General features: G+C 37.0%; 3 protein-coding genes across 6 annotated transcripts in view; 1 reads left to right on the top strand and 2 right to left on the bottom strand.

The window, feature by feature from the left end:
• LOC134853411 (serine/arginine repetitive matrix protein 1-like) overlaps positions 1 to 19858 on the bottom strand; it is a 458950-nt gene that overhangs the window by 133567 nt on the left and 305525 nt on the right. The window lies entirely within an intron of this gene.
• LOC134853413 (Golgi-associated PDZ and coiled-coil motif-containing protein-like) overlaps positions 1 to 19858 on the bottom strand; it is a 340830-nt gene that overhangs the window by 15447 nt on the left and 305525 nt on the right. Inside the window, exons 2-3 of the mRNA XM_063869411.1 lie at positions 2724 to 2940; positions 2435 to 2608 (exon numbers count right to left, since the gene is read on the bottom strand). Coding sequence (XP_063725481.1) covers positions 2435 to 2608; positions 2724 to 2930 — 381 coding nt within the window. The 5' untranslated portion in view covers positions 2931 to 2940. The remainder of the gene's footprint in view (positions 1 to 2434; positions 2609 to 2723; positions 2941 to 19858) is intronic.
• Positions 1 to 19858, top strand: part of LOC134853417 (uracil phosphoribosyltransferase homolog) — a 253203-nt gene that overhangs the window by 38128 nt on the left and 195217 nt on the right. The gene's annotated exons all lie outside the window — the stretch shown is intronic.

Raw genomic sequence — 19858 nt, 5'->3', positions numbered from 1 at the left:
TATTCGCAACTAACATCAGTTTGTTCCCACCCCTGAAAATGAGTTTTGTTATGAAGCTTAGCCAATAAGTTTTCAATCCAAAAACCTTTGTTCCGATTTAAAAACGCTTGTTTAACTATATCCAGAAAACTACGAATGGTAATCACGAGTAAACGAGCTTTAAAAACACAATGATTGATCCCCTGCGAACTTTGTTTGTGAAAGTAAAAGTAGGGCGGAAAAAAGATGCTAATCTACAGTTACTTACACAGAGGCGAACCGGAGCTTCGCAACACTTGTAGTACAACAAAACCATCGAAAAACTTAAATACAAAAAAGTTACTCTCAGAAACACGAAAAATTTAATCTCAGAAAAACAGAGGAGAATCACAACCACTCAGTTTAAAAAGTCTTCTAAAATTTTTCGAGCGTTCCCTAAGGCAAAAAAAAACGTGTTTAGACATCACTTGACCCCAAAACAAAAAAAATCACAGGAATTTGTTGTCATAAGAAATCTTGAAAAAAACCAAAAATTATTTTGGAAATACGAAAAGTTAAATCTCAGAAAAAAAAGACGAGAAACACAACCACTAGCATTAAACAGGCTTCCGGCATTTCCCTGCCTTCGTTAATACAACAAAACGTGGTTCGACGAAAAATGAGCCAAAAAATGCGAAGGAAATTGTTGTCATACAAACCAACAATTATTTTGAAAGTTCAATCTCTTACAAGAAGACGAGAAACATGACCACTACCGTTAAACAAACTTTATGAGTTTTCCGAGCGTTCACCAAGCCAATAACAGGTGGTTAGACGACAATTGATCTGAAAAAAAAACTGAAAAAGGAATTATTGTCACAAAAAAAAACTAACTATCTATTTTTGAATTACGAAACATTCAATCTCAGACAATTATAAGACAAATACGACGACTACCATAAAACAAGCATCCAGCATTTTTCGAGAGCTCACTGTGCGAACAACACTTGATTAGACGAGAATCGATCTAAAAAATGAAAAAAGGAAATTGTTGTCATACATCAACTGTCTATTTTTGGAAACACCAAGCATTCCATCTACGAAAACTAGAAGACAAACACAACTACTAGCATTAAACAAGGGTTTAGTATTTTCCAAGAGTTCACTCAGCCAATAAAACTTGGTTAGACGACAATTGGTCTAAAAAACTTTAAAAAAAAAGAAATTATAATGAAAAAATCAACTATCTATTTTTGGAAATACGAAACATCCAATCTCAGAAAATTAGAAGACAAACACAACCACTAGCATTAAACAAGTATTTAGATTTTAATGAGAGTTCGCTGAGCCGACAACAAATAGTCAGACGCCATTTGCTCCGAAACTAAAAATGCCAAAAGAAATTGTGGTCATAGAATCGGATCGTTTTTAACCTTTAACCGAAGCAAACTAGTTTCACAAAACCCACAAAACATGAGCTGAAATCATTAAAGCCGAAAAAAAATTCTAAGCAAACAGGGTAATCAAATTAAGTATAACGTTGCAAAATTAGTCGAACTACCCGTGTTACTTAGTCAAGAAAACAAAAAAAAATCAGCCCTGCTTTATTTCTGATTTGATAGGGTTTCAGGCGCTCTTGATCATCATTTTTGAAACGAAATGGCTAAATGAAAAAATTAATGGGTTAGAATCTAACGAAACAATAAAATAAAAAATGAAGTAACGAAAAGCTACAGAAAAAACTGAACAAATGTGCGAAGTAATGAGCTCTTTATCTGCACCAAAAAGATGCTTTAAAAGCAGCCGATCGTACAACCAAAAACAACAACCGTTTGAAGCGTTTTTGTTACTTGAACTGACATCATTATGATTTTTTTGTTTAATTTTTTCATTTTGATTAAAGACTAAGAGTTTGATTGAAAGATTTCCACAATTTCATTTAAAAAATACAATGACTCTCACATAATACCAAATAAAATTATTTAAAAAATATCGGTAAATAAGCCGACGAATTTAAAGCCGACCTCTTCCGGCGCCAAAATTCTACCATACAGTTTCGGCACAGAAACAAATTCTATTAAAAACCGTGAACAGGCATTCAAAGACCATACCTAATATGCAACTACTACACACTACATTAGCCAATACATTAAACCTAGAGATGAGTCTAGAAGATATGATTCCTGTGACCAGAGTCTTATACGGGAAAAATTCTAGTACCCGATTACAATAACCTTACTTATCGAAAGGGTCAAGAAACGTTGTTTACGGGGAAGAAGTCTAAGTCCGATTTCAAGACACTTGCTTTCGCAAGTATATATCCCCTTAAGGTCTGAACCATAACAGGATAAGCTAGCGAGACATTTACTTTTCAACGATTTCATATGAACGCGATATCTCTGAAAAGACACGGAATTTCAATGCTATCACGCTTTTCTTCTATAACACTTGCAACTTAAAAAGTTTATAGCCATACCAGCCGTCGCATAATTTCTTGTGAATCAGGATTTTGTTGGCTGCCCCTCTGCAAAGTTGCCAGTTCTAGTTGCACAGAATGCACGTTAAGTAGTTGTCGGTGAACTTCGCTTTCAAGAACTGCTTTAGATGCCTGCACTTCACATAGATCTGTCCTCATATTTAACAGCTGCGCCTAATTGCAAATTTTAAATACATATAAATTTTTGAAAAACATGTATTTTTCCATTTTTTGTTTCTCAATTAGTTCCATTCATAATAATCTAAGTAAATAGAGTCCGTCGTCGTACCTCCAATTTAGCGTTCATCTGGAAAATAGTTTGGCTTTTATGACACAATTGGGCAAATGCAGCACTGAGAGCTGTCATTTTCTGCCGTCCATCGTATGTCAAATCAATTTGCTCGCTGTCAATGTCGCCTAGGATCAAATCTAAATCCACGAACGCTTTGTCAAACTCCTTCTCGATTACTTCCAGCCAAGCAAAAAGAGAAGTCATTTTCTTTCTAAAAATTTAACGCGATCTCAAACATTGTTCACAGAAGTAAGGAGAGTCAAATGGTTAGAATTATGCCAACAAGATTGAGAAAACTAACACCTGCACAGAACAAACTGCAGTTGAAAAACTCAAAAGCTTGACCCGATATGATGCTACGAGACTTTGAGATACTTCAACTTGGTTGCCTTTACAATCCATTGACTCTTGACACTTTCAGCTTTTAAAAATCTTAACATATAAGTACAAAATGATTGAATAAATTAAAACTTACTGCCCTGGGTTCCTCTTTACACGTGCTCAAGTTCCTACAGAGAGAAATCTCACTTCTAGGGCCGTAGGCACCCTGAATTTCAAAAACTCTTGATTGAAAAACATATCCATCATTATTTTTTAAGTTTTATGATTCGGGGCAATTTAACTTGGTCTGCATCTGGTGGATTTCATGGAGTAAATTATTTTGACATATCCACTGTTAACTTGTAAGTTAGTAGGCAGTAGTAACATTCTCCCAAAATAACTGTATAATTTTGGTTAAGAAAATTTTTTTCCAGCCTCGAAAAAAAAATCATAATAATTTTCAATTGAAACTACTAAGGACTGAAACTTCTAGGGCAAATGAGGATAGGAAAAGGTACGAGGAGATGCTAAGGAAAGCAAGATCACTGGTGCAAAAAGAAATTGACAAACAGTGGTGCGCATCCATTTTCCGATTCGTGAGGCGTCAAGTTGAGGCAAGCTTAAAGACAACATCAGAAAACCATAGAAAAAAGTTAGAAAAACTGTCCGAGAGACAAGATAAACCTCTTGGGGGGAGAAATGAGCAATCAGTTAAGGTACTTGATAATATTGAACTGCCTGAATGGGTATATGAAGTGCTATCAATGGGCCCCAAGCATCCAATTAGAGACAAATTTAACGAAACACATTTTTTGGCGGATATCGACATTTTCCTCTCACAATTGAAAAATCAAAAAACATCTGGTGAAACGTTATGTGAAATAGAAGCCGCGTCAAAGGCATATGCAAAAAAACGTACGGCAAACCCCAAGAGACAATGCCGTTGAAAAAACGAGGAAATAACTCAAAGATAATGGGTTGCTGGCTGTGCCTTTTGATAAGGGGGTTGGTTTTTGCATAATGAGGAAACAAACATATGAATCAAAGCTGGAATTTTTGTTGCAATCTGCTCAGTTTTTGAAAAAAGATGCAACCACCGATGAGGTGATACTGAAAATTGAGAAGGAAATTAACAAAGAATTACTAGCCATGATCAAAAGAGACGAGATAAGTGATCAGTTATATTCTGAGATGAGATCAACAGGTGGGCAACCCGCCCGTTTGTACGGTTTAGCTAAGGTACACAAGGATGAGACACCCCTACGACCTGTCTATCACTTCCCGGCAGCTCGTATGAGAATCTTAACAAAATGCTTTTGACAACATCGATGGAGCAAATATAGAAACCAATACTAAAGAGGCTCGAGAAAAAATAGAAAACATCGATCTGGATCCGGATGAAACCATAATATCTCTTGATGTGAAAAGATTGTACACCAACGTTCCCCTGAAGGAGGCAATTGAAATAGCTTTACAGAAGCTGTACAGCAAGGAGTCTCCTCCTGAAATTCAAAGAGCAACCATGAAAAGGCTTTTGAATATGGCGGTCAGCAAAGTATATTTCAAGTGTAATGATTCATGGTATGTACAAATTGATGGTTTAGCAATGGGCGCGTCCCTCGCTGTAATTCTGGCAAATTTATGGCTGAAAGAATACGAGTTTGCTCTACGACAACAAATACCGGTGGGAACGGGGGTACAGCAAATCAATGAGAAAAACGGCTTGTTCCCATGTTGCAGCAGGAAAGTCACATATAGATCAAAGGGGGTTGAATGCGAGAGTTGCCGAAACGGGTATCATCTAAAATGCGGAAAAATATCCGATGACGTATACGCATCAATAACCGAGATAGTCTGGTACTGTGAAAGCTGCTGCCTAGCTAAGAACAAGAAAAAGGATACTCCCCAGGTGAAATTGTTCCTCAGGTATGTGGATGACATTGTTAGAACAGTCAAAGGGAAGCCGAGTTGTCTTCTCGATGCCGCCAATTCTCTTCATCCAAATTTGCAGTTCACTCTAGAGAAAATTAATTCGGAGGGGAATTTGCCGTTCCTGGAATTGAACATAAATGTATCGCAGGGTAGGCGTGTAACTTGCAGTTGGTATCAAAAACCAACAGATACAGGGACTATACTGAACTATAGAAGCTGCGCCCCAACTCAGTATAAGCGTAGTGTTATCCAAGGCACTGTACACAGGGTTTTTAGGAGTACATCTAGCTGGGAGCAATTTGATAAGGCTATGGAAACTAATAGGGCGCAATGGCTGACAAATCAGTACCCTGAAAATTAGTCCGCAAAGGTGGCTTCAGACGCCTTGTGCAAGATCATCGAGGGTAAGGGCAAGCCCCTGGATAGTGACAGGGGTTTGTCAGTTCAATCACCAAAGGATGGGAAGCCCCCAATGCTGATGGTGCAATATAGAGGTAACCAGAGCCAATTAACTAATGTTCAAGTGGTTTTCACCACAAGAAAACTACAATCATGTTTACCATCACTGAAGTCAGCATTTTTTAATGACCTCAAGTCAAGAGTGGTTTATAATTTGTCTTGTAGTGGATGCACTTCCACCTATGTCCGACAAACTGTTCGACATTTGACCACTAGAATTGAGGAACATAAGAAAGCAGACTCATCGGTAGGACTCCACCTTCAGCAATGCCAACTTGAGGGAAATAGCGCAGATCTTAGTTGGGAAATTATAGATAGGTCAAACAACCAAACAAAATTGCTAACACTAGAGGCAATACATATCAGGAAAGAGAAACCGGGCTTGAACACGCGCGATGAGTTTAGGAGCGGGGAGTTAACACTGAAAATTTAGTCCCAACATATTTTTGGTTTTTTATTCAAAACGTACATGTCTAAATCAAAATTATGACTCAGAAACTTCCAGACATATTAATTTTAAAATGTTTAATTAAGAAAACTGTCCGAGAGACAAGATAAACTTCTTGAGGGGAGAAATGAGCGATCAATTAAGGTACTTGAAAACATTGAACTGCCTGGATGATTATATGGAGTGCTATCAATGGGCCCGAAGTATTCCATTAGAGACAAATTTAACGAAACACACTTTTCGGCGGATATCGACATTTTCCTCTCACAATTAAAAAACCAAAAAACATCTGGTGAAACGTTATGTCAAATTCAAGCCGCGGCAAAGGCATATGCAAAAAACGTAAAGCAAACCCCAAGAGACAAAGCCGTTGAAAAAACGAGGAAATATCTCAAAGATAATGGGTTGCTGACTGTGCCCTTTGATAAGGGGTTGGGTTTTTGCATAATGAGGAAACAAACGTATGAATCAAAACTGGACCAGTACTATCAGTTCCAGGCAGCTCGTATGAGAATCTGAACAAAATGCTTGCAAAGTTTTTTTGACAACATCGATGGAGCCAATATAGAAACCAATTCTAAAGATGACAGAGAAGCAATTGAAAACATTGCTCTAGATCCGGACGAAACCATAATATCTCTTGATGTAATAAGTTTGTACATCAACGTTCACCTGAAAGAGGCAATTGAAATTGCTTTACAGAAGCTCTACAGCCAAGAGTATCCTCCTGAAATTCAAAGGGCAACCAGGAAAAGGCTTTTGAATATGGCGGTCAGTAAAGTATATTTCAAGTGTAATGATTCATAATATGTACGAGTTGATGGTTTAGCAATGGGCGCGTCCCTCGCTGTAATTCTGGTAATTTTATGGATGAAAGAGTACGTGTTTGCTCTAAGACAAGAAATACCGGTGGGAACGGAGATAAAGCAAATTGATTATGAAAACGGCTTTTGCCCATGTTGCAGCAGGAAAGTCACATGTAGATCAAAAGGGGTTGAATGCGAGAGTTGCCGAAACTGGTATCATCTAAAATGCAGAAAAATACGTATACGCATCAATAACCGAGATAGTCTGGTACTGTTAAAGCTGCTGCCGAGCTAAGAACAAGGAGAAGGATACTCCCCAGGTGAAATTGTTTCTCAGGTATGTGCATGACTTTGTTAGAACAGTCAGAGGGGAGCCGAGTTGTCTTCTCGATGCCGCCAACTCTCTTCATCCAAATCTGCAGTTCACTCTAAAGAAAACTAATTCGGAGGGGAATTCGCCGTTCCTGGAGTTGAACAAAAATGTATCGCAGGGTAGGCGTGTAATTTGCAGTTGGTATCAAAAATCAACAGATACAGGGACTATACTGAATTATAGAAGCTGCGCCCCCCATTTCAGAATAAGTGTAGTATTATCCAAGGCACAGTACATCTAGCTGGGAGCGATTTGATAAGGCTATGGAAACTAATAGGGCGCAATCGCTGACAAATCAGGTCCGCAAACGTGGCTTCAGACACTTTGTGCAAGATAATCGAGGGTAAAAGCAAGACCCTGGATAGTGAGAGATGTTTGTCAATTCAATCACTAAAGGATGTGAAGCCTCCAATGCTGATGGTGCAATATAGAGGAAACCAGATACAAAATTTTGCTAACAGGTTACGAAAATTAATTAAAGTTCAAGTGTTTTTCACCACAAGAAAAATAGAATCATGTTTACCATCACTGAAGTCAGAATTTTCTAATGACCTCAAGTCAAGAGTGATTTATAAACTGTCTTGTAGTGGATGCACTTCTACCTATGTCGAACAAACTGTTCGACATTTGACCACTAGCATTGAGGAACATAAGAAAGCAGACTCACCGGTAGGCCTCCACCTTCAGCAATGCCAATTTGAGGGAAATTGCGTAGATCTTAGTTGGGAAATTACAGATAGGTCAAACAATCGAACAAAATTGTTAACTCTAGAGGCAATACATGTCAGGAAATAGAAACCGGCCTTGAACACGCGCGATGAGTTTAGGAGCAGAGAGTTAACACTGAAAACGTAGTGCCGAAATTTTTTTTTTTTATAACATACATGTCTAAATTAAAATTATGACTCACAAACTTCCAGGCAAATTAATTTTAAATTGTTTAATTAATTTTAGAGGTTAAAAGTTTTTTTTTAATCTTGATAGTAATTTAGATGTCAACTGTTTAACATGATGGTCTAGAGCCAAATTGTATGTGAAATATTGTATACAACAATCGCGAATTGATGCTTTATCGTCTTTAGATGAGTGTATTGTAAAAATCCTGACGATGCATACAGTAGCGAAAACATTTGAAATTTACTTTTCAGCAAATTTTTTTCAAAAATGACTGATCCAAAAAACTATGTCGTGAAATTTGGTGACAAAACTGCTAGAACGCCCGAATCCAAGGCACAATTGTTTAACGAGTTATTTGGATCAGTCTTTGATCTGAAAGTTATCACTTATATAATGTTTCCTTCCCTTGAAATCTTCCACCTGGAAGATGTTTTGATTACAAACGCGGATGTTAAAATACCTCTCAAAGCTTGTGATGATAGCTGCTCAATGGATGCGTTACCATCTTTTGTCATGAAAGATTGCTTCGATAATCTGCCCCCAGCTATATCCATTTTGTTTAACTCAATCGTTTCTAGTTGTTTCTGGCCATCTGAATAAAACTATCTCATGTTACACCCTTCTACAAATCAAGATCATCAAGTAATATCACAAACTATCGACCAATCAGTACTTTACCAAAATTGTCGCTTATTTTTGAGCGCATCTACCTTGATTACATTTATCCTAAAACTATGAGATCACTAAACCACAGCAACATGGATTCATGAAATCTCGAGGTACTGTTTTGCAGATATTAACCTATTTGGATCTAACTTATGCTAACCTTGACAACAGCGTTCCATGTTTATTTATCTATTTCGACAAACAAAAGGCATTGATTGAGTGCCCCATCAATTATTTTTAACAAAACTGTGTACCCCTGTCTTTGATTCTAATGACCTCAAGTCAAGAGTGGTTTATAATTTGTTTTGTAGTGGATGCACTTCCACCTATGTCGGACAAACTGTTCGACATTTGATCACTAGAATTGAGGAACATAAGAAAGCAGACTCATCGGTAGGACTCCACCTTCAGCAATGCCAACTTGAGGGAAAAAGCGCAGATCTTAGTTGGGAAATTATAGATAGGTCAAACAACCAAACAAAATTGCTAACACTAGAGGCAATACATATCAGGAAAGAGAAACCGGACTTGAACACGCGCGATGAGTTTAGGAGCAGGGAGTTAACACTGAAAATTTAGTCCCAAAATATTTTTGGTTTTTTATTCAAAACGTACATGTCTAAATTGAAATTATGACTCAGAAACTTCCAGACATAATAATTTTAAAATGTTTAATTAAGAAAACTGTCGGAGAGACAAGATAAACTTCTTGAGGGGAGAAATGAGCGATCAATTAAGGTACTTGAAAACATTGAACTGCCTGGATGATTATATGGAGTGCTATCAATGGGCCCGAAGTATTCCATTAGAGACAAATTTAACGAAACACACTTTTCGGCGGATATCGACATTTTCCTCTCACAATTAAAAAACCAAAAAACATCTGGTGAAACGTTATGTCAAATACAAGCCGCGGCAAAGGCATATGCAAAAAACGTAAAGCAAACCCCAAGAGACAAAGCCGTTGAAAAAACGAGGAAATATCTCAAAGATAATGGGTTGCTGACTGTGCCCTTTGATAAGGGGTTGGGTTTTTGCATAATAAGGAAACAAACGTATGAATCAAAACTGGACCAGTACTATCAGTTCCAGGCAGCTCGTATGAGAATCTGAACAAAATGCTTGCAAAGTTTTTTGACAACATCGATGGAGCCAATATAGAAACCAATTCTAAAGATGACAGAGAAGCAATTGAAAACATTGCTCTAGATCCGGACGAAACCATAATATCTCTTGATGTAATAAGTTTGTACATCAACGTTCACCTGAAAGAGGCAATTGAAATTGCTTTACAGAAGCTCTACAGCCAAGAGTATCCTCCTGAAATTCAAAGGGCAACCAGGAAAAGGCTTTTGAATATGGTGGTCAGTAAAGTATATTTCAAGTGTAATGATTCATAATATGTACGAGTTGATGGTTTAGCAATGGGCGCGTCCCTCGCTGTAATTCTGGTAATTTTATGGATGAAAGAGTACGTGTTTGCTCTAAGACAAGAAATACCGGTGGGAACGGAGATGAAGCAAATTGATTATGAAAACGGCTTGTGCCCATGTTGCAGCAGGAAAGTCACATGTAGATCAAAAGGGGTTGAATGCGAGAGTTGCCGAAACTGGTATCATCTAAAATGCAGAAAAATACGTATACGCATCAATAACCGAGATAGTCTGGTACTGTTAAAGCTGCTGCCGAGCTAAGAACAAGGATAAGGATACTCCCCAGGTGAAATTGTTTCTCAGGTATGTGCATGACTTTGTTAGAACAGTCAGAGGGGAGCCGAGTTGTCTTCTCGATGCCGCCAACTCTCTTCATCCAAATCTGCAGTTCACTCTAAAGAAAACTAATTCGGAGGGGAATTCGCCGTTCCTGGAGTTGAACAAAAATGTATCGCAGGGTAGGCGTGTAATTTGCAGTTGGTATCAAAAATCAACAGATACAGGGACTATACTGAATTATAGAAGCTGCGCCCCCCATTTCAGAATAAGTGTAGTATTATCCAAGGCACTGTACATCTAGCTGGGAGCGATTTGATAAGGCTATGGAAACTAATAGGGCGCAATCGCTGACAAATCAGGTCCGCAAACGTGGCTTCAGACACCTTGTGCAAGATAATCGAGGGTAAAAGCAAGACCCTGGATAGTGAGAGGTGTTTGTCAATTCAATCACTAAAGGATGTGAAGCCTCCAATGCTGATGGTGCAATATAGAGGTAACCAGATAGAAAATTTTGCTAACAGGTTACGAAAATTAATTAAAGTTCAAGTGTTTTTCACCACAAGAAAAATAGAATCATGTTTACCATCACTGAAGTCAGAATTTTCTAATGACCTCAAGTCAAGAGTGGTTTATAAACTGTCTTGTAGTGGATGCACTTCTACCTATGTCGAACAAACTGTTCGACATTTGACCGCTAGCATTGAGGAACATAAGAAAGCAGACTCACCGGTAGGCCTCCACCTTCAGCAATGCCAATTTGAGGGAAATTGCGTAGATCTTAGTTGGGAAATTACAGATAGGTCAAACAATCGAACAAAATTGTTAACTCTAGAGGCAATACATGTCAGGAAATAGAAACCGGCCTTGAACACGCGCGATGAGTTTAGGAGCAGAGAGTTAACACTGAAAACGTAGTGCCAAAATATTTTTGTTTTTTTTATAACATACATGTCTAAATTAAAATTATGACTCACAAACTTCCAGGCAAATTAATTTTAAATTGTTTAATTAATTTTAGAGGTTAAAAGTTTTTTTTAATCTTGATAGTAATTTAGATGTCAACTGTTTAACATGATGGTCTAGAGCCAAATTGTATGTGAAATATTGTATACAACAATCGCGAATTGATGCTTTATCGTCTTTAGATGAGTTTATTGTAAAAATCCTGACGATGCATACAGTAGCGAAAACATTTGAAATTTACTTTTTAGCAAATTTTTTTCAAAAATGACTGATCCAAAAAACTATGTCGTGAAATTTGGTGACAAAACTGCTAGAACGCCCGAATCCAAGGCACAATTGTTTAACGAGTTATTTGGATCAGTCTTTGGTCCGAAAGTTATCACTTATATAATGTTTCCTTCCCTTGAAATATTCCACCTGGAAGATGTTTTGATTACAAACGCGGATGTTAAAATACCTCACAACGCTTAGGATGATAGCTGCTCAATGGATGCGTTACCATCTTTTGTCATGAAAAATTGCTTCGATAATCTGCCCCCAGCTATATCCATTTTGTTTAACTCAATCGTTTCTAGTTGTTTCTGGCCATCTGAATAAAACTATCTCATGTTACACCCTTCTACAAATCAAGATCATCAAGTAATATCACAAACTATCGACCAATCAGTACTTTACCAAAATTGTCGCTTATTTTTGAGCGCATCTACCTTGATTACATTTATCCTATAACTATGAGATCACTAAACCACAGCAACATGGGTTCATGAAATCTCGAGGTACTGTTTTGCAGATATTAACCTATTTGGATCTAACTTATGCTAACCTTGACAACAGCGTTCCATGTTTATTTATCTATTTCGACAAACAAAAGGCATTGATTGAGCGCCCCATCAATTAATTTTAACAAAACTGTGTACCCCTGGCTTTGATTCTAATGACCTCAAGTCAAGAGTGGTTTATAATTTGTTTTGTAGTGGATGCACTTCCACCTATGTCGGACAAACTGTTCGACATTTGACCACTAGAATTGAGGAACATAAGAAAGCAGACTCATCGGTAGGACTCCACCTTCAGCAATGCCAACTTGAGGGAAATAGCGCAAATCTTAGTTAAGAAATTATAAATAGGTCAAACAACCAAACAAAATTGCTAACACTAGAGGCAATACATATCAGGAAAGAGAAACCGGGCTTGAACACGCGCGATGAGTTTAGGAGCAGGGAGTTAACACTGAAAATTTAGTCCCAAAATATTTTTGGTTTTTTATTCAAAACGTACATGTCTAAATTGAAATTATGACTCAGAAACTTCCAGACATATTAATTTTAAAATGTTTAATTAAGAAAACTGTCCGAGAGACAAGATAAACTTCTTGAGGGGAGAAATGAGCGATCAATTAAGGTACTTGAAAACATTGAACTGCCTGGATGATTATATGGAGTGCTATCAATGGGCCCGAAGTATTCCATTAGAGACAAATTTAACGAAACACACTTTTCGGCGGATATCGACATTTTCCTCTCACAATTAAAAAACCAAAAAACATCTGGTGAAACGTTATGTCAAATACAAGCCGCGGCAAAGGCATATGCAAAAAACGTAAAGCAAACCCCAAGAGACAAAGCCGTTGAAAAAACGAGGAAATATCTCAAAGATAATGGGTTGCTGACTGTGCCCTTTGATAAGGGGTTGGGTTTTTGCATAATGAGGAAACAAACGTATGAATCAAAACTGGACCAGTACTATCAGTTCCAGGCAGCTCGTATGAGAATCTGAACAAAATGCTTCAAAGTTTTTTGACAACATCGATGGAGCCAATATAGAAACCAATTCTAAAGATGACAGAGAAGCAATTGAAAACATTGCTCTAGATCCGGACGAAACCATAATATCTCTTGATGTAATAAGTTTGTACATCAACGTTCACCTGAAAGAGGCAATTGAAATTGCTTTACAGAAGCTCTACAGCCAAGAGTATCCTCCTGAAATTCAAAGGGCAACCAGGAAAAGGCTTTTGAATATGGTGGTCAGTAAAGTATATTTCAAGTGTAATGATTCATAATATGTACGAGTTGATGGTTTAGCAATGGGCGCGTCCCTCGCTGTAATTCTGGTAATTTTATGGATGAAAGAGTACGTGTTTGCTCTAAGACAAGAAATACCGGTGGGAACGGAGATGAAGCAAATTGATTATGAAAACGGCTTGTGCCCATGTTGCAGCAGGAAAGTCACATGTAGATCAAAAGGGGTTGAATGCGAGAGTTGCCGAAACTGGTATCATCTAAAATGCAGAAAAATACGTATACGCATCAATAACCGAGATAGTCTGGTACTGTTAAAGCTGCTGCCGAGCTAAGAACAAGGATAAGGATACTCCCCAGGTGAAATTGTTTCTCAGGTATGTGCATGATTTTGTTAGAACAGTCAGAGGGGAGCCGAGTTGTCTTCTCGATGCCGCCAACTCTCTTCATCCAAATCTGCAGTTCACTCTAAAGAAAACTAATTCGGAGGGGAATTCGCCGTTCCTGGAGTTGAACAAAAATGTATCGCAGGGTAGGCGTGTAATTTGCAGTTGGTATCAAAAATCAACAGATACAGGGACTATACTGAATTATAGAAGCTGCGCCCCCCATTTCAGAATAAGTGTAGTATTATCCAAGGCACTGTACATCTAGCTGGGAGCGATTTGATAAGGCTATGGAAACTAATAGGGCGCAATCGCTGACAAATCAGGTCCGCAAACGTGGCTTCAGACACCTTGTGCAAGATAATCGAGGGTAAAAGCAAGACCCTGGATAGTGAGAGGTGTTTGTCAATTCAATCACTAAAGGATGTGAAGCCTCCAATGCTGATGGTGCAATATAGAGGTAACCAGATACAAAATTTTGCTAACAGGTTACGAAAATTAATTAAAGTTCAAGTGTTTTTCACCACAAGAAAAGTAGAATCATGTTTACCATCACTGAAGTCAGAATTTTCTAATGACCTCAAGTCAAGAGTGGTTTATAAACTGTCTTGTAGTGGATGCACTTCTACCTATGTCGAACAAACTGTTCGCCATTTGACCGCTAGCATTGAGGAAAATAAGAAAGCAGACTCACCGGTAGGCCTCCACCTTCAGCAATGCCAAGTTGAGGGAAATTGCGTAGATCTTAGTTGGGAAATTACAGATAGGTCAAACAATCGAACAAAATTGTTAACTCTAGAGGCAATACATGTCAGGAAATAGAAACCGGCCTTGAACACGCGCGATGAGTTTAGGAGCAGAGAGTTAACACTGAAAACGTAGTGCCAAAATATTTTTGTTTTTTTTTATAACATACATGTCTAAATTAAAATTATGACTCACAAACTTCCAGGCAAATTAATTTTAAATTGTTTAATTAATTTTAGAGGTTAAAATTTTTTTTAAATCTTGATAGTAATTTAGATGTCAACTGTTTAACATGATGGTCTAGAGCCAAATTGTATGTGAAATATTGTATACAACAATCGCGAATTGATGCTTTATCGTCTTTAGATGAGTTTATTGTAAAAATCCTGACGATGCATACAGTAGCGAAAACGTTTGAAATTTACTTTTTAGCAAATTTTTTTCAAAAATGACTGATCCAAAAAACTATGTCGTGAAATTTGGTGACAAAACTGCTAGAACGCCCGAATCCAAGGCACAATTGTTTAACGAGTTATTTGGATCAGTCTTTGGTCCGAAAGTTATCACTTATATAATGTTTCCTTCCCTTGAAATATTCCACCTGGAAGATGTTTTGATTACAAACGCGGATGTTAAAATACCTCTCAAAGCTTGTGATGATAGCTGCTCAATGGATGCGTTACCATCTTTTGTCATGAAAGATTGCTTCGATAATCTGCCCCCAGCTATATCCATTTTGTTTAACTCAATCGTTTCTAGTTGTTTCTGGCCATCTGAATAAAACTATCTCATGTTACACCCTTCTACAAATCAAGATCATCAAGTAATATCACAAACTATCGACCAATCAGTACTTTACCAAAATTGTCGCTTATTTTTGAGCGCATCTACCTTGATTACATTTATCCTAAAACTATGAGATCACTAAACCACAGCAACATGGATTCATGAAATCTCGAGGTACTGTTTTGCAGATATTAACCTATTTGGATCTAACTTATGCTAACCTTGACAACAGCGTTCCATGTTTATTTATCTATTTCGACAAACAAAAGGCATTGATTGAGTGCCCCATCAAATATTTTTAACAAAACTTTGAACCCCTGGCTTTGATTCTAATGACCTCAAGTCAAGAGTGGTTTATAATTTGTCTTGTAGTGGATGCATTACCACCTATGTCGAACAAATTGTTCAACATTTGACCGCTAGAATTGAGGAACATAAGAAAGCAGACTCACCGGTAGGCTTCCACCTTCAGCAATGCCAACTTGAGGGAAACGCGCAGATCTTAGTTGGAAAATTACAGATAGGTCAAACAATCGAACAAAATTGTTTACACTAGAGGCAATACATATCAGGAAATAGAAATCGGGCTTGAACACGCGCGATGAGTTTAGGAGCAGAGAGTTAACACTGAAAACTTAGTGCCAAAATATTTTTGGTTTTTTATTTATAACATACATGTCTAAATCAAAATTATGACTCACAACTTTCCAGGCAAATTAATTTTAAATTGTTTAATTAATTTTAGAGGTTAAAAGTATTTTAATCTTGATAGTAATTTAGATGTCAACTGTGATTGGCTAAATTTTTAGAATGATGGTTTAGAGCCAAATTGTATGTGAAATATTGTATACAACAATCGTCATTCGTGAATTGATGTTTTATCGTCTTTAGATTAGTTTATTCTAAAAACCCTGACGATGCATATAGTTGCGAAAACGTTTGAAATTTACTTTTTAGCAAAAAGTTTTGAAAAACGACTGATCCAAAAAACTATGTCGTGAAATTTGGTGAAAAAACTGCTACAACCCCCGAATCTAAGGCACAATTGTTTAACAAGTTATTTGGATCAGTCTTTGGTCCGAAAGTTATCACTGATATAATGTTTCCTTCCCTTGAAATCTTCCACCTGGAAGATGTTTTGATTACAAACGCGGATGTTAAAATACCTCTCAAAGCTTGTGATGATAGCTGCTCAATGGATGCGTTATCATCTTTGTCATGAAAGATTGCTTCAATAATCTGCCCCCAGCTATATCCATTTTTTATAACTCAATCGTTTCTAGTTGTTTCTGGCCATCTGAATAAAAATCTCATGTTACACCCTTCTACAAATCAAGATCATCAAGTAATATCACAAACTATCGACCAATCAGTACTTTACGAAAAGTGTCGCTTATATTTGAGCGCATCTACATTGATTACATTTATCCTAAAACTATGAGATCACTAAACCACAGCAACATGGATTCATGAAATCTCGAGGTACTGTTTTGCAGATAATAATGTATTTGGATCTTAATTATGCTAACCTTGACAACAACGTTCCATCTTTATCTATCTATTTCGACAAACAAAAGGCATTGATTGAGTGCCCCATCAATTATTTTTAACAAAACTGTGTACCTCTGGCTTGATTTTGATTTCAATAATCTGCTTACGTCTTATTTTAATGACAGACGTCAATGCATTAAGTTAGAAAACTCCCTATCCAACCTTATAGATGCTACTTCTGGTGTCCCTCGGGGCAGCGTTGTGGGTCCTCTCTTCTTTTCGTTTTTCATTGATGATCTTCGTAATGAAATTGTTCATAGTGTTTATTACTTAATTCGCAATGACTTAAAACTACACTAAAGTTCGTCGCCTGAAACTGTTTGAATGGGCAAAGTTGGATCCTCTGGGTCCTCTCTTCTTTTCGTTTTTCGTTGATGATCTTCGTAATGAAATTGTTCATAGTGTTTATTATTTAATTCGCAATGACTTAAAACTACACTAAAATTCATCGCCTGAAACTTTTTGAATGGGCAAAGTTGTATGGACACACGTTTTGAATGGGCACACTTTTTGAATGGACACTCTTTTTGAATGGGCAAAGTTGAATGGATTTTCGTTTCAAACTTCAAAAACAAAGATTTTGAGTTTTGATTATCCACAATACACTTCTACAATGAATGACATTTAATTAAAATATGAAGAGAATATTAAAATTTTCGGCCTGATTTTCAAGAACAAAATCAAATGGAATTCGCATATTGACCTCAAACTCGCCAAAAGCATTAAAACCTTTAATTTTCTACGGAGATATGTGCCTTCTCAAGTTAAATAGCAACGTATATTTTTACTCTATCGATCATTAATTCTATCCGTGTTACTTTTTAGCTCCACTGCATGCTCACTTTCAATAAAAAGCCTTCGCAGACTCGAAAGTTTTCAAAAACGCGTTCTTAAATTGGTGTTAAATTCGAATGACTATGGCAAATACGTGTACTTTCTTTAAAAAAAATTTTGTTTAAAATGCCGATCATAATTTGCTGGTATTTTGCTCTGTATTGTTATATTGTTTGATCTATACATTCCACCTTGTATCTTTTTTAATTCTTCAACTGTGATTGCAAGTCTTCTACTACTACCCATACTACTATTTTTTAAACCCCTACATTTGTCAGTTTCGCGATCTTCGCCTCTGCAACCGCCTTTCCGTGGGTTACAAACAGAGCCTGCGCTTATTCTACTAGGGGCTAGGTAGTCAACTACCTTTATATCCCGCAGAAGCTGGCTAACCACCTCTGTAAGGTGCTGATTTATAATCTTAGATTCTGACACAGTACGACATTCAACCATTGCACTCCAATTTTTTCCTGGTAAGCAATGAACCTTTTTATGTCAGTAGCTTTTAGTTAAAAAATCTTTTTTACTACTTCGTCATCAAAAATAGGCGAAGACCGTTTTTTTTGGATTCCGTTTCCGGAGCTAATTCAAATTCTGCTGAAATAGACCAAATTTTTATAGTATCAATATATTTTCCATCTTCGGTCAAAAAAAATTTACCTAAGGTAGCTTTCGCACCTACCGCTGAAAATAAAAAAGCGGGTTAAAGTAGTGCACGATTGGAAGAAACACCCGAGCCACCCTCGCTGCCGAAAGAACGGTTTGCAAAAAAATGAATTTCAGTCATTTACATTTCTTTTCCTAATTTTCGATCATGTTTTTCCAAAACATCCCTTTTCAAAAAACAAGGCTTTGTACGCAAAAATACAGGAGTCTCGGCGTGCTAAAGCATTTTTTAAGAATTTACAAACACGGCGCGCATCCAGCGTAATAAAACTTCCCAACCTCTCCATCTTAAATATTATTTCTTTTAGCAGTTCTCTACGACAAGTTTCGCCTACAGTGGAGACCAAAAATACAAGTTCATAACTGAATTTCGATTTTGATTTTAGACATGTTTTTTCAAATTGAACTGTGATTGAATAGTTGTTGCGTACTTCTGGTCGGTTCTAGAAAACAAAGCCTAAATTTTTCTGTGTTTAGGCTGAAACGATAGCTTTTCTTCATTTTTTTCAGCCATGTGTTTAAGGCCTCGGAGTACTATCGTTTTGTAGTCGCCAAGGTTTCCATCGTCTGAAAACCAAACGTTTTTTTTTGAAATCAGGCGTCTGAGCGTGATGCTGAGGGCAGTCGATCGCAAAATTCCTTCTATTTTTATGAGAGCGATAAGTTTTGGTCCATAAATGAATGTCTTCACAAGTCGGGTATTTCATCTTCTTCTATCAGGTTTTGAAGCTTACTTAGCAATTTCAACAAATTGAGCTCCGCATTGCTGTTTTATAGAAAAATAAGTTCTTTTAGAATTGGGGAAAATTTTGTTCGGACCGGCTTCTGAACCATTTGGAAAGTAAAAATAGCTTTTAATACCCGGAAGCCATTTACAAAAAAACACTTGACGTTTTCCGAGTTTTAGGCATTTATATCGGCAAGTTTTGGCTGGTTAGAAATCAATTTCTCATTGTTAGGAGTCAATAAGATGCGATATTGTCATTTAAAGCTGCCAGCATTATTCCTCCTTTTATACATCCCTCATCGAGCTTGCAGCTTATTAGCTTTGTTCTGTTCTCGAGATCTGTCTGATTGAGGATTGATCATTGGGCAAAAGGTATAGATAAAGAAACAAAATTAATTCTCGTTTTTGTGTTCATTATAAAGATCATAGCTGTCGCTTGTTCACGGCCACTTATGTTGGATTGTTAACGAAAAAACAAGAAAAACATTAGAACAAGCAGCAAAAGATTTCCGGCCCAAAGATTTTTGGCCAATAGTCTAGGCGAGTCGTTAGAATCTTTTTTTAATAATCGATTATATGAAATGTCTGTATGTACATAAATATCTAGCACTGAGTGCTTATCAATTAATGCATTAATGACACAATTTACTTACATAACTGAAAGAAATTGAAAACGTTGAATTTTCATAGTTTTACAAAGAGTGATATTTATTAAATTGATATAACCCAATTAGAAAAACAATCACATGTGATCCCATTTAAAATTGTTGAATCTTAAGCAATTTATGCCAGTACACTCCTTGTTGTTTTTCCTCATCTCAAGGGTAAAAAAAGGAA

This window comes from Symsagittifera roscoffensis, chromosome 8 (genome assembly GCF_963678635.1).
Source record: "Symsagittifera roscoffensis chromosome 8, txSymRosc1.1, whole genome shotgun sequence".
Classification (NCBI taxonomy): domain Eukaryota; kingdom Metazoa; phylum Xenacoelomorpha; order Acoela; family Convolutidae; genus Symsagittifera; species Symsagittifera roscoffensis.
This window is presented reverse-complemented; position numbering and strand designations above follow the sequence as displayed.